We start from the raw sequence: 15,606 nt of genomic DNA, 5'->3' as shown, positions 1-15,606 counted from the left end.
TGATAAAAGAAAGCAAAAAAAATGTGCCACTTAAAGTTTACACCAAGCTGTCAGCTTGGATTTATCCATCAGCATCAAGGCTGCAGATGAAGACCCATTATTTTAAGGTTTTTTGGATTATCCATCTTTTCAAACAAGCAATAGAAAGGGAAATCAATAAAAATATTGAACGTGATGTTATGCTCCCATGCAAAGTAAATGAAGGCTTGCACACCCACACTCATATACAGCAGTCACACACCCATGCAAACACACACTCGTACTCGTAGACAGATATTGCATTAGTCTAAGTTTGCTGCTAACACCATTATGTGGCCTGGCTTAGTGCTAATTGGTTCCTGGCGGTGTGTTGGAGCTGTGTGTCACCAGTACTGTGACTGAGGTTTGAACATCGCCCAGGGCTGCGGATAGACTGGGCCCACTCAGACATCACACACATGCACATGTCAAGTATATAGGAACTTGTCCACAGGCTATGAGAAAGAGCACACAGTGTGTATGTGTGTGTGTTTATGTGTGTGTTAGGAACCCCTTGAATAACCTCACCCAGACAGACCGAGACCTCACACCCTCAGGGTCTACTAAGCCCTTAAATCCTCTGATATCCCCCTCAAATATCCCCCCAAATCACCTACACACACACACACACACACACACACACACACACACACACACACACACACACACACACACACACACACACACACCTTCCTACATCACTTTGAGGAACCTCTCAGGGAGCTCTCCACTTTCAGTTGCTTTCCTTTTCCCGTTCTCGCCACATCCATCCAATATATTATCCGTAGGTAAAGCGTTGGTTAAAGCAGAGCCTTCCTTCCTGTTCCCACACAGCAGTCCAAAAAGCCCCGCAAGCATGTAATAGTACAGCTAACGTGTGAATCAAGACTTATATCACCTTATCTGGGCTATATCTCCCTGACGAATGCATTGCTTGTCTATAAAAACATTCAATCTATCTTAAGTTCAATTTACTGTATCTATGTCTTTTATGTCTCTGTCTCACTCTCTGTACTCTGTCCTCACTTTTCTACCTTTATCTACTCAGGGTCACACTGTATGACTACCAGGCTCTATGTTGGGTTTTTTCAGAAAGTAGTGACAGTGGACACACACTGTTGGATGTGAGTACTGCATTTTTTTTTTACACTCAGTTCAACCTCGTTGCACTCCACGCGATGCAAAGTTGGGGCCGTGTATTGTATGTTTATGTGTCTAATCAATGTTTCCGCTCTCTTTTTTTCTTCAGCCTTACTTTGCTTTCTTCTCAATCGTGAAGTGGATCCTGACTGAGCTTGTCATGTAAGACTTCTGTGTATGTCAGAGTGTCTTTTGTCTGTAATAGCATATGCTTACTGCATACATGTGCTTTTGAGGACTTGTATGGGAGCCTCTCCTGTCAATGTGTGTATGTGGCTATATATAAACTGTATGATTGTTTACGACTCCCTCCACATGCACGTTGACTTGATCATCAGTGATCATGAGCGGTAATGGCTACCTGATGTTTCCTGTAGCACGGGTAGTCCTGGGATGCCATGTTGTGGTTGCGGAGTCTTACTGGGTGGTCTGTTGTCGCCACAGTGCATCATGTGAGGATAGAGTTGTCAGTGCTAATTTTACAGCCGGTCCCAGTGCAGGCAATTTTGTGTCTTTGAAATATAATGATCTTTTGATTTATGTTTTTAATTTTAAATTGATGTTTTTCTTAAGATACAATTTAAATATAAATAGTCACATATGACTGAGTGAACTTATCTGTGTAAGGTCAGAACTAAAGGGAGAAAATAACGGAATCATCCGGAAACACAAAATGAAAGATCAATAAAAGACAACCTGCACAACAATAATTGAGAACTCCCCGCGGATATTTTACACTCACTTCTTGTAGAAGTGTTTTGTTTTTAATTGGAATGCATGACTTTGAGGCATCTAAGTCTACAAACATGATGGAATGCAAAATGGATAAATGTCAATGAGAGAAAAATTCATATCTATACCGTGGTTCCTTTTAAAACTAAATTGTTGATCTTTTTGGAAAATAGATAATTTGTCTGACTGTAGTTCTTGAGAAACCTTTCTCATGTCGGTAAAAAGTGGTTAAAATTTAGTGGAGAGTGTAGCAGAATGTATTATATAAGCATGTGTTGGAGTGTATTGTTATGGTCGATGTCTTATCCATATTTAGATTCCTGGTGGAGTTCAACTTGTACAGCTGGTGGTACTCTGACCTGACAGCTAAAGGTAAGCGCACACTCTGTGTCTGAAGCAGTTACACATGGGCGCACTCATATAAAAGTATGCAGCTTATACTCTAATTTAATAATAGTTTATATGCAAACAACATTGTTTATTTACATTCCTAATACATATGGCTTTGGGCATGCACACAGCACTGCTCTTCATATTTATTTTGATTGTCTGTTGAAGTTGAAAACAGTCACAATGGTCATTAAATATAAAAATTAGATACATTGAGTGCTAACAAATATTTGATTCTCAATTAATAATAATGTCTAATCAATAATTATACTACAGATAGAGAAAGAATCAGGATTATTATTATTACTGTACATTTGTTTAATTGTAAATTGTTATGATTTGCACCACTATGCATTTTTTCAATACTTTATTATTTTTTTTATTTTTTACGAATATTGTTGATTCTACCTTGCAGCACCCATTACAGGCTTTAATTACATGTCAAATGGGTTTGTGTGTTTTTATTTATTAATGTATTTATTTTATTATGGTGCTAAATTTTCAACATTCAGAAACAGAAATGAAAAGTAAAAAAAATAGCAATTCTATTCAATAATTCAAAACACTTATTTCTATTGTCAGAGAGATAAAGAAAGATATTCTCCCTTGCAAAACAAACAAAAAAAAAGACCAAAAAACTATTTTCTCAGAAACTGGAAGATTTTGTTATTCATACAATTCACGTCATTTGAAGCACTGTAAACACAGACAGGTCCTTATGGATCTCATAGTTCCTAATCATCAACAATATAAAGTTAAGGTAATTGTGTTTCAGCTCAAGGCTTATACCTCGACATTACCATGTGCAGCATTAAATGAATAACACCTAATTTTCCAGTTTCTGAAACATGTGTTTTTTTAATAATAGTTTTTGCAGTTAACTTTCCTGTCTCGCAAAGACGAAAAAATAGGAAATGAAGCAATTTTCAATCTTACATCCGCCCATAAAAACATTAATGTTTTGTAGAATAATTATCAAAATGCTGTTGTTTGGGGGGGGTTTTCTAAAATATTGAATCCAGAAATGAAAACATACACTGACGCATACACTGTCAGTTTTTCATCGTAATACTTACGTAATACTTAGTGCACATGGAACAAAGTTCATTGCGTACAGACAGAGTAAACAACCAGTGTCCTCAACACTGACCTCCTGTCTTCATCTTCACCATCTCCCCTCCATTTCCTCTCAGTCTGAGTCAGTGTGACCACTGGAAAAACAGAATAAAAAAGCACAATCCAAAACCTAGTGTAAGAAAAAATGGCAGAACACGTGATTGCCTCAAGTGACCCCAGTGTGAGAGACTGTGTGTGTGTGTGTGTGTGTGTGTGTGTGTGTGTGTGTGTGTGTGTGTGTGTGTGTGTGTGTGTGTCTGCCCACATTTGTATTTGTTTGTGTGTCCAGAGAGGGTTGTACTTGATGGTTTTATGATCTGTATGGATGTATGTCATATTGGTAGTGGTGGGAAGCAATATCCGCTTCGTAACAGGAGGAAAAAGGTTTCTCTTTCTTTCTTTTTTCTCACTCAGTCTATCTGTCTCTCCTTCTCTGGTTTTATGTCTCAACCTTTCTTTTTCTGTGTCACTTTCTTCAACAAACTCACGCACATTCTCAAATGATTACCGCCAAGCTATGAAAGCTGTGATGCCTTATACTTTATGGTGTGTTGAATACAGTTTGCCTGTCTGAAATTAAAGCCTCACTAAGCAGCATCATATAGTGGTATTAATTCTAGCCAAAACTAATATGAAAATATTTCGTGTGTGAATGTGAGAGAGGGAAGAGAGGGAAAGAACCACAAAATGAAAGTCGATAAAATGCTTTCCTTGCACACTCTTATCCCGAATGAAGTGAAGCTGGGCATCGCTGCTCGCCAAGCAGTCAAGACAATTTCACAGCTGGCTAGCCTCAGGTCTTAGCAGCACTTTCTATATCTTTTTACAATAGAGACACAGACCTGTGACACACAGCTGAAACACCCCAATTTAGCAGCCTGTAACCCAATCTACACAGCCTCTCAGCCAGAACTAATCCCAGACGTTTATACATGTAGGCTGCGTTTCTCACAAGCTTATAATTTATATACAACTGCACACACACTCTCATTTTTTTTCACACAATGATACTGCACTGCTGACATCCAGTAATTAAACTTCTCCATTCAAATCACACACATAATCCACCATCTTTAGAAAACTGTTTCTTAAAAAAAATGTATAAACTTTATAAATAAATGAATGAAACCCACATGTTTTTAAATTTTTAGATTTAATAAACAAATTAGAATTACTTAGGGCCCCCCCTCCCCTTCCCCTTTCAATCATGTAGCATTGTTTTAAACCTCTGGGTGGCAGGAGAGTTCAAGCAATTTTGCATAAATGTCTGGCACAGATTCACACTGCAAATATCTCCAGCAGGACAAAAGTCAACTCTGGTTCAGAAGTGCTGCTTTCTTTCAAACTTGTATATTTACAAGGATGTGGTGTGTTTAACTGTTTGCTTTCAATCTATTTGCATTTACATATTTTAAATATGGATTTGACTTTTAAATAGTTTTTCCATGACCACCTCACCCAATTTCATTTTCTTTCTCTCTCTTTCTGCTTTCAGCTCAGCGGAGGGGTCGAACCATGCAGGTACCGTGTGACACGGAGTACCCGGCCTTCGTCTCCGAGAGAACCATCAAAGAGAACATGGGCAACGTTGACTGTGATGGCTGCATCAAGTATGAAACACACACATGCAGACACACGTGAACACACATCAACAACACAGTAACAACAACAATCTCAATATCCGTCTACTGTTCAGTAACACACCTCGGATATCAGCGGGCCACTACATTCCATAAAAAAACCTAACAATGAAAAATGAATCATCCTGTTAACTATCATCTTGGCAAAGTATTTTTATCTCTGTAATTTCTGATAATGAGAAACACATTTAAATCATTTGTTGTCTGCTGAAAACACTTTTATCCAGACAATCCATCAGAGACACACACGCAGACACTCACTCTCTCTCCTCCGGCAATTTGAAATACAAGGCATTTAGAGATGAGGGAGAGGGGTGGAAAAAAAAAGGCTTCCTTTAAAAATGGGAAAATGAGTGTGGTCCCCTTTAACAATTTGGGCTTTTCTGTCAGGCAATTGTGGGGTGTTCTCTGGATCCCTCCAATGGGCCCTTCATTGCTCCCAGCTGTGGAACTGCCAGGGAGGCTCAGAACCCTGTGAGTGTGTGTGTGTGTGTGTGTTTTCCTTGTGTGTCTGCTGCCGGTACAGCCCCACAAGGTCAGCAGGGTAACCACTGCCCTGGGTGCTAGGAGTAAAATGCGGTTGAAGATGCAGTCACACTACCAAACACACATACTGTGTATACACACACACACACACACACACACAGCACCCTCTTACACACACCCGCACACACATGACAGAAGCGGGCATCAGAGAAGAATGGCCTCATCTCCAATGATGACACCAGAACTGGGATTAGCTCTGTGCTCTGAGCAACATGTCGCCTTCAAATAAATCTTTTTTAAAGCACAATGAATTTGACAAAGTAAAATGGAGTTTTTATTTGGGTTATATGGAATTTTATAGTTCACATTAGTAATAGAGGATATTGGTGATAAACATCTGTTTCACGTTACAGGCTGACTGAGGCCTTTCTCTCATATTTTCATTGGGACATGTGTGTGTGCTTAATGCTCTAGGAAATACACTCTAAGCTTTTGCCTGTTAAACTTCTCTTTACTGTATTTTGACTGTGTGTGCATGTGTGCATGTGATGTCAGTATTTGTATGTGTCCATTACTTCCTGATATAGAATGCTATAATAGCTTAAGTGGCCCTATAAGACGATTTAACCTCCATTAATGCATAGCCAACTTCTCTAGACTGTAACATGAGATACAGGACGAAGAGTGTGTCATGTCTCTAACCAGAGAAAGTCTTCAAGGGGACTATTAGCGACAATACTCACAGCCATATATCCTATATCGCCACATGCTCCTTTGTTTTTTCTTGACCGCCCCAGACGTGCAAAAGAGAGAGAATTTCAAAGTTGCAATGAGCTACAGCTTCGGCACTACAGTCAGACGTGTAGACGTGCTTTCATTCTTGAAATACATCTGTCTTTATCCCTGTTGCACTAATAATTATGGTATAGCTGAAATATTTAACTTACTAGAAGGCAGGTTTTGCTACTTTAACGCAACTTTTTAAACATATTTTAGTGCCCCGGTTGCATCAAAGACATTGACTTTAGTAAGCAGTATTTGAGAACAGTAAAAAAAATTGTTATCGCAGTCTTTATGGAACCAACAAATAATATTTTTTCAAGGATTTAATTTTTTGGATATTACATGTTAAATTAAGTTCCTATTTTATATGTAGAATGAATAATTGTGTAACATTTTAGATGTAACTTTTATAATTAAATTCAATTGTCCAATTTTTTACATTTTTTATGACATTTCATATCTTTTATTTCATTTCTATATTTGCAATGTTTTAATGTTGCTTGTTACTCATTTAGGACCTTCATGCTGAATTTGCGGCAACCACTGCCGGAATTTAAAAATCAAAAAAAATCATTTAAAAATTTTTAATAGAGCCCCTCTGAATATACTGTATATTGCAATCATGTAAAATGTGAAAAAAAAGGCTTAAAATGAGAATACTGGAATCATGGCGCCCAGTTTCCCCAAAAGTAATGAGAGAAATGAAAATAAAATGACAGCATTGCTCTGAAAACTCTCCAGTCTGTTTGGTGAGATTTTATTGAATTAGTCATTCTTAAATTACACACACCAATTACTGGTCAAATTTCCCAACTGTGATGACAGATATTTCTGAAAACCATACAATGCATGCTGTTATGGTTATGGTTAAGTTATGCAACAATTAAATTATTGGAAAACTGTGAACACTCTCTACAGGACACACAAAACTATTGCATTTAGCCACTGAGCATGGAACATTTTTACCACGAAAGGTAGAAAAAATGTGCCTTGGTTCTGAATCAAAAGCAAAGCATATGTTAAGCATAATGTATTGTGAAATGTTATCATCTTAGCTCCAACTGCTAAAATGACCTTCAGTACAGCTGGCTCTCTAAAGGTAAAACATTTTCCCTCATGATCAAAAAGTGTTGTTATGCAGTGCTATTTTTGTATCAGCCTTAGCTACAGATCGTGTGATATGTTTTGTCAGAACTTTGATAAGAAGACATGATCTCTCACCAAGTCTTTGTGTGTGTCTTTTCCTATAGACATCAGCTTTATATTATACATCTGTCTAACTCCTGATTTCTTTCTCTGTTACTGCCTTATCTTTATTTCTGTGGGTCTCTGTGTCACTCACTGTCACTCTCTGTCGTTCTCTATCATTACTCAGAGAAACGTATTGGATGTCGTTACTGTCTGTGTGCTTCTGAGAGAAAGAGAGAGCATGCATGGCGGTCTGTCTCTATCTGTATATCATACACATTCTTGTGTGTGTTGAAAAGTGTGCCTTCATAAGCGGTGTAGTGCTCCTTTTCCCAACACCGGGTATGTTCAAGGCCAGCAGCTGTGCTGTCGGGATGTGTTTCAGTCTTTTCTCCAGGAACACTTGCTCTGCTTTCTGTCAGTGGGCTGAGCTGGGACTGCCCAGCGCTGTGCAGGGGTGAGCATGGATTATTAAACATCAGCAGATCCCAATTTACCCTGATTGGAACTGGCTTGGCCTATTTGCTGGGCTGGTTTGGTTGGGTTTGGTTAGTCATGGTGGGATAACAGTATTAAAGTGCGGTGGATTGGTGCTGCTTAGGGATTGAAGGTTTGTGGTCTGATTAAATTGGTCATTGTATTGAATTAGTAAGGATGGAGATATTCCTAGGTCTGTTTTGATTTGCCAGGTCTTTCCCTCTTTGCCTTACTTCCTCCTTCACAAGAGTTGAGAAAATGTATGCACGTGTTTCTGCATTTGTGTCTGTCCTCTCATGCATGTTCTCATATGTGTCTGATAAATGCATCACGGTGAACTTGATAAATCAACCGGCTGCGGCAGAGTAGAGGAAGGGAGAGAAGCAAAAGATACAGAAAGAAAGGGTGACAGAAAGAAGAGATCATCTTTACGACCTCTCTTCTTCATAAAGCTTATCCACGGTCATAAATCACTGGCCAGGAGGCCGAGGCGAGGCCTGATCTCTCAGGCCAGTAAAACACAACCATGAGAAGCTATGAGCACAAAAGTGTGGTTCCCATTTGTCTCCCTTAGCAGTGTTTTATATTCAGTAACACTTCATTGGTGCTCGACTTGGATAGGATATAACAAAGACAAAAGGGAAGGTAGGGAGACAAATTAGGAAGAGAAGTGGATGGAGTGAGTTGGAGAAGAAGTATGTGTGCATATTGTATGTGTGTCTGTCGATGTGTGTCTGTCGATGTCTCTGTATGTTGGCGGTTAGTGCATCTCCCCTCCACCAGGGGAGAATGTGAACACCCATAACATAAATCTTCTGACACACATGGAAATTTACATCATGCCCATGGGCCTTGTCTACTTGCCAATTCAGCTCTCAATCCTCCATTACTCCCTCTCTCTCTTCTTCCTTCCTCATATTTTTTTGTGTTTCTGGCTGTCTGTGCTGTGATTGGCAGGTCCTTTGTGATCCAGCAGATCCCCAGCAGTAATCTCTTCATGGTGGTGGTGGACAACAAGTGTGACTGCAGCATGTTTGAGCCAATCACCATGGACCCCATCGAAATCATGTATATCCTTCACTGGCCAAAGACTGGTATAGAAATGACAATATCACCGGATTATGTTTTTTTTAATATGGAAGTCTATTCTCCTCCACCTCATAAGCTCCAGTGTCACAATCCTGTAGTTTTAACCACGTGTCCAACAATGTTGCAGGCATGTAAATAGCAAAGGGCATTTTAATTTGTGGGGAGGTCTTTGGGGAGTTTGTTTGCCCTCTACCCTTTTGGTAATGAAAGAGATGAGAGCATTATGAGGGTTGAGATCTAAAGGCTTTGAGACAACTCTACTAGAAGTCTGTTTCACAGTACTGTTCAGTTCAGTTCATCTTTATTGACAGACCCAAAGTCTGTCAGAAAAACACACAACACAAGCAACAATACATACATAGAAATTAAAAATTGCCACTTTTTATAAAAGAAAGTTATCATAATGTTTCCACAGGGGCAAGTGGTATTGCACAACACCAAAACGTGGATGTGACAGAAGCATGATAATTGTGTTCTGAGAACCCTTCAGAAGACAAAAATACATTTGTAGATTTCAGATTTCTCATTAGTATTTATATAATACATATAATATATAATACAAAAGTAACGGACAACAAACCAATTACATTGCATGAACTGCTGCAACCTTTGGACTTGCAAACTATAGGTGCTCACCACTGATTTAATCAGAACCACTTGCTTTATTATCAGATAGCTATGTTATTGCCTCAATAGACCTCATTGGTAGTGAGTCCCAATGTGTCACTGTTAGCAATATTACCCACTTTCTAGGGGTCACTTTTAACTTAATTAAATAAAGCAGACTAATGTTTCCTCTACAACTCAGCTGTGTTATCAGCTCAATAAACTCCTTCCATAGTGCATGGTAGAAATATATTGCCCCTGTTAAGAGCTCTCACCATCTTCCAAAATGGTGAGTGTGTGTGTGTCTGTGTGTTTGGACTGTGTTACACAACAGCCCACGCTGCGATGAGACACTGATCAATAGCAGACACAGCCCAGAGTGGAGTCAGCTTGAGCTGGATTCTCCTACAATGTGTATCTAAATTGTATGCAGTACAGTCCCACTGTATGTCCATATACACCACTGTTCATTTTGTTGTGGAGTGCTTACTGTGGCTTAAAGCCTGCAACAAAAGAAAACTGCAACAAAAGAAAACTCATCAAATATTACTCAGTCTGCTTTTCTCCTATATGCACACCGTGCTGTGCACAAAAGTATTACTGCCGATGTAAGAACTCAAAAACATCTATTCCTTTCCTTTATAAACAAGAAATACACTCCAGCAGGAAAACCCCCTACAGAGGGTACACATTGTCTGTTATTGACTTAACTTCAGCTGCACATAATGAGTCTCTCAAGTGCGAGAGGTTGAAGATGCAAAAGGACAGGAGGCGCCCAGATACCTGTCACCCTTTTCACCCAGAGGTATTCACTCCACATACACAGATACTGCACGTACACAGTTCACTCACAATGATAGTACTTTCTTTCATAATATATCCCCTGCAAATTCTGCTTTTGTGTTTCATTAAAATATTCCATATATGTTCATATCTTGACCCCCCCCCCCCTTCTTTTCTTTAGGAGAACTCAATGGAGTGTGGAGGAGCTGCGGGTCTCACCCCGTCTCTCGCAGCAACACTGCTCTGCGTCTTCCTAGCGCTGTTCCCCAGGTGACCAGAGCTGGCGAAGCCTCTCCATCCAGAACTTGACTTGGATCCGCTTGACTCGGCATGCAAAAGAATCGCAACAATGCCACAGAAAAAAACACTCCTGCCCCTTATAAAACTGTGCCCAATTCCAACTCACCACCAACAAAGCCCCTAGCCCTGAGATACCTCCCTACAATACACCTATATGAAAGGACTGATAATGGATAGCTATTACAGCTGCTAATTAGTGATCATTACGGTGCTTTAGCAATATCACATGAGTTGCACAGAGAGGTCATTGGGGAGATACGAAAGTTAGGAACATAGTAATAATGCCAACAATGCACATAGTAGCTTAAAAATTGCACAAGTGGTCCAGTAAAACCCACTGACATTCACACCACTATGTTCACTCCTTTTAGGTTGCAGCTAAGGGCTGGGGTCTGTAGCTGGACTTGGAACTGGGCATTACAGCCACGTACCACCCGGTTGGAGAGAGACAGGTGCACCTTTCCCTGGCTCACTCTGAATTTTAATGGACAATAATGATTCTGAAGATTGAAAAAAAAATAATACTGAAGATGAAGATGATTATATGTGGCCGGGGTCGTAATATAATGTTTGTCAATGATCTTTTTTTCATGATGGGAAAAAACAAGTTATAGTCTATATGAAGAAAAAAAATAATTTTATTTATGATTTGCAAGTGGTACCCATAAACTGTGACTATGAGATTTTGAGTCCTCTGATGTGAGTGGTTGTTAATATTTGAGCTTTGCCTTATTGAACGATATTGGTCCTGTTTGTGTACTTTTGAAATAAAATGATGTTTAAAATGGATGCTGTTGTTGAAGCCATGTTGTTGAAAGGCTCTTAGCAAAGCAAAACAATAGAGTTAATATAAAGCATCAGTTATCATCCCTATAGACTGTTCTATTGTTGTTGGCAGATTTGGTTGATTATTACAGTATCTCTTAGCTGTTGGCTGTGGGAAATATTTGCCTGCTTTTCGGCCTCCACATGAGCAGAGATGTGCGTGTCTGCACACATGCATGTATTTGTATGAGTGCATCTGGTGTTTCGCTCATCCGTCATTTATGTAACACTCTGCTCCAGAGGCCTATCCCCCACATAAAGACAGACAATAAAGACCATGACACTGGGACCGTAGGCCAACTACAACATACATCTGTATGTGTTTAGGAAATAGACACAAAAATCCTTTTTTTTTCTGACAAACATACTGTACCCATAAATGCAAGAATAGGATTCATGTGCCATGCCAGGCTAACTCGTATGTGTTAAGTAAAAACAACAGCGGTTCTCACAGTGCCGGCAGCCACTCTGCTGTGGTGTTGATGTCAACACCAAGGTCCCTGTGGGTCAACAACGGGACATGCTACTTCTTCCTCTCTATCACCAGCTCTCGACCAGCCAGCTCTATTGACCCCAACTTCCTCCTCCACAGACAAGGTGATTCTCATCGTGCCAGTGGTTTAATCTGGTCTCTATTGTTTCATTGATCTTGTCCCTTGAGCAGAACTGTTTCGCTCTAATCATTTCCAGTAGATTGTGCTCTTCCTCTTTCTGTGGCCCAAAGACTCCCTGACTTGCTGGTGGGTCATTTATCTCTGCATAATAGGATTGGAGCTGTTTTGGGTCACAAATCCAATCCGGTCTGTGATTCCTTCCTGTTTGCCAGATGAGTTATGGGAACGTGCATCCAATGTGTGTACAAAAGCCAGACGTGGAAAAGCAATCTTCTTTCTGAGTTACAATGGCTGCCCTCATGCCAGCCCGGGATCCTGTGACTGATAAATGCTCATCCATGTTTTCTATAAGCTGTTTTCCCCACACACTGGGAAGGGGAAACATAACACATGCAGATGCTTTAAGACATTGTTTTTCAAATATCTCCCTGCGCACACTGCTCATGTGCGCTCGTCACGCAGGTCGGAAGGGAATTAACTTTGTAGTGTGTTGTATGTTGTACAGTGTCAAACAGTACAATAATAAGAATGAATAAAAGGTAATAAATGTGTTGAAGATCCATTGAAATACACAATTGTATGGAAACATAAATGTGTGTCTTTACAGGTTTGGCTCAGCACACAAATGTTCACTTGGATGCCAGTTCACACCTTTAACCCCGGTCCATCAAAGGAGACATGAATGAGAGAAACATCACTGAAAGTATCTTATGAGAGCATCCACATTCTTTCCCGATGATCCGATTTGCGCGTCTGTTTGTGGTGGAAAGGAACCCCTGAGAGAGGAGTCACTGATCACTGGGACACAATGCCCTGAAGGGGCCCTTCATTTCAAAACACACCCATCCATCAGCACTCACACCACTCTAACCCTGTTTGCTTACCATTATCTTGACTGCATGAGAAATCTCTTTTGCTAATATGCCGGAAGACAGATGACAGTGAAACACACACATATTCACACATTCAAACATTAGTGCAAACATCCACATGTATTAACCTGAACACAGAGGAACACAACATACACACAGAGAAGGGGTCACACAGAGGCCAAAGCTTTGACGTTACCTCGGATGGAATAGATAACATTGGTGGTTTGCATTGAGGACCACAGATATGTTTAAATGGAAATGATTCTGAGCAACTGAACCACACCAGGACCACACGCAGGCCCGGTGACCACAACACGTCACAGTTAAGACAAGCTGGGAAAACACGCACGATTCCAGCGGCATTCCACGGGGTGACTAACAAAATCTCAGCTCTGCAACTCATTGTACTATGTAGTCTTATGTTAAATACGTAATTTTAGAGAAACAATACCAAGAAAGAACTTTGCTTACTGTATTTATTTTATTTTATGGATTGTGTATTTGCGGTTTCATTGTCATTCTTTTTTTTTTTTTTACATTTTCGTCCCTTTTCTTCTGAGCATCTTGTCCTCATCTCTGTCCTTGTTTACCACCTTCTCAACACTCCTTTACCTTTTTTTCCCTGCTGCTCTGGTCACATGTTCACTGGCTGTAGCGGTGATAATGACCAGACCGCTCGACTACCTCACCCACATATGCATGTACCCACACACACACATCAGAGACGAAAACCGAACCAAACCCCAAAGGCAATTTGTTCCTGCACGTGCCAGGAGACGCGCTGCTGCCAAGATTGAGAGGTGCCAACTGAAAACATACACTCTTAACACATGCTCTCATACTCAGAGTTAGTAGTGCACCCCATGCTGTGACGGGAAGAATAGCCTTCAGTGCTTATGGACCTCTTGGTGAGCTTGAGGACCTGACAGCCAGCTGTGCTAATACTGTCTCTGTGTGTGTGTGTGTGTGTGTGTGTGTGTGTGTGTGTGTGTGTGTGTGAGCGTGCGTTTGTCCTTATTTGCAACCATTCCAACAGTGGACCTCAGTATCGATATATGTTCAGCAACAGTGGACTGGTAAGCCAACAGTGAACCTTTTAGAGGTCCTGCTTTAAATGTTCAAATTATTTCTAAGACCCTTTGGTGAATTTTTTTTAAATTTTAGCCAACAGGGGACCTTCAGGTATGTGCAAGTTAACGTTCCTACTCAGCACTGCCTCTGCAGGCTGTAGCTAGGATTTTGACAACTCACTAACACACTTAAACACACTTGTATCAGTCCACTGTTTGTAATGTAGGAATGTGCGTGCGTGTTGTTTTGTAATAATTCACCAGCATGTAGTTCATCAATTCTCTTTCAGACAGGCAGCTTACCCTCTTCAGCCAAATACTGAATACTACCAGATACTACCAAAACTGAATAAAACCAGAACAAATCATATGCATACATCTAGCATTCCATCCTGTGTTTGTACAAACAAGCTGAGGGAGATTTTTCAACATTAGCATATTGAGCGGAGTCTTTGTAGCTGTGATCTGAGCTCTGCCACCCTGTTTCTATGAAAAGCCTCATTTGGTTACACATGGCAAGCTGAGCAATGGCCTGGAGGGGCATACATATTGGCTCCCTCAAACAGGAAGGGGCTAAATGGAGACCCACGAGCCCCCTGCCTTGCCCCTGTCACTCAAATGCACCCAGGCTGTTTTTAGAGTGTGTAGGCCCTTTTAACAGAATGGACAGTCAGGAATGAGGAGAGAGGGGAGGGTAAGCAAGGGAAAGGAGGGAAACTAGATTGGAGGTCAGGGAGGCAACGGAGGGAAAAGGCGGGCTGATTACACCCGAGTAGGTGGTCTCACGATTTCATTACTCAAAGCAAGCAACACCATTGGCTCTCGGCCTCGGTTTGTCCCCAGGTCTCTGCACTGGATTGGGATTGAGAACCGCTGCAAGTATTGTGAGCATTTTAGAGTGCCCTCTGATCACAGTTCATCAGCATCAGCATGTTTATCTTGGATGAAGGACCGATCAATGAGTTAGGAACTATTGGCTGTTGGCTCCCTCATGCCTGCTATAAATCCTTCTGTGCTGATGAATACTGATTGTTGATGTGATAATTGATGTTGTGTTTTTTTGTACATGGCGTCTCTGGCCATGGTGTGGTTACATCAAACTTTTATAGAAGTCTGAGTATGTGTGCGTGAGCGTGTGTGTGTGTGTGTGTCCATCTGTCTTGTTTGATTTGTATCTTTATACCTCAGCTGGAGAGCTGCTCCTGCTAACCCTCTATGAACTCAGTGTGGACAGGACTAAATGGTTGCTCTTATTGGCACGTCTGTGTGTGTGTGTGTGTGTGTGTGTGTGTGTGTGTGTGTGTGTGTGTGTGTGTGTGTGCGTGTGCGTGTGTGTGTGTGTGTGTTTGTGCGTGTGTGCGTGTGTGTGTGTTTGTGCGTGTGTGTGTGTGTGCATGTGTACACGACTGGCCAAACTTATAACCCGCATGTTCTGTGTAGGCCTATGCCTGGCCCTGGGACTTCAACGCCCTTAGTT

The 15,606-nt window shown here is 40.7% G+C and overlaps 1 protein-coding gene across 4 annotated transcripts in view; it reads left to right on the top strand.

The window, feature by feature from the left end:
* The window catches only part of cacna2d3a (calcium channel, voltage-dependent, alpha 2/delta subunit 3a), a 109,435-nt gene extending 97,900 nt beyond the window's left edge, over window positions 1-11,535 (top strand). For 2 of the 4 annotated variants that reach the window (XM_068732914.1, XM_068732913.1), the window contains 8 exons: window positions 1,067-1,142; window positions 1,268-1,320; window positions 2,207-2,262; window positions 4,892-5,006; window positions 5,427-5,510; window positions 8,928-9,043; window positions 10,391-10,470; window positions 10,630-11,535. In XM_068732914.1, coding sequence (XP_068589015.1) covers window positions 1,067-1,142; window positions 1,268-1,320; window positions 2,207-2,262; window positions 4,892-5,006; window positions 5,427-5,510; window positions 8,928-9,043; window positions 10,391-10,470; window positions 10,630-10,722 — 673 coding nt within the window. In that variant the 3' untranslated portion in view covers window positions 10,723-11,535. The remainder of the gene's footprint in view (window positions 1-1,066; window positions 1,143-1,267; window positions 1,321-2,206; window positions 2,263-4,891; window positions 5,007-5,426; window positions 5,511-8,927; window positions 9,044-10,390; window positions 10,471-10,629) is intronic. The other 2 variants (XM_068732917.1, XM_068732916.1) reach the window with 1 other exon arrangement.
* The last annotated feature ends 4,071 nt before the right edge of the window (window positions 11,536-15,606 follow it).

Source organism: Cebidichthys violaceus, unplaced genomic scaffold, assembly GCF_023349555.1.
Source record: "Cebidichthys violaceus isolate CVI_PGR_0920_01 unplaced genomic scaffold, fCebVio1.0.p SCAF_6, whole genome shotgun sequence".
Lineage (NCBI taxonomy): Eukaryota > Metazoa > Chordata > Actinopteri > Perciformes > Stichaeidae > Cebidichthys > Cebidichthys violaceus.
The sequence above is the reverse complement of the archived record's forward strand: the minus strand, read 5'-3'. Positions and strand labels throughout refer to the sequence as shown.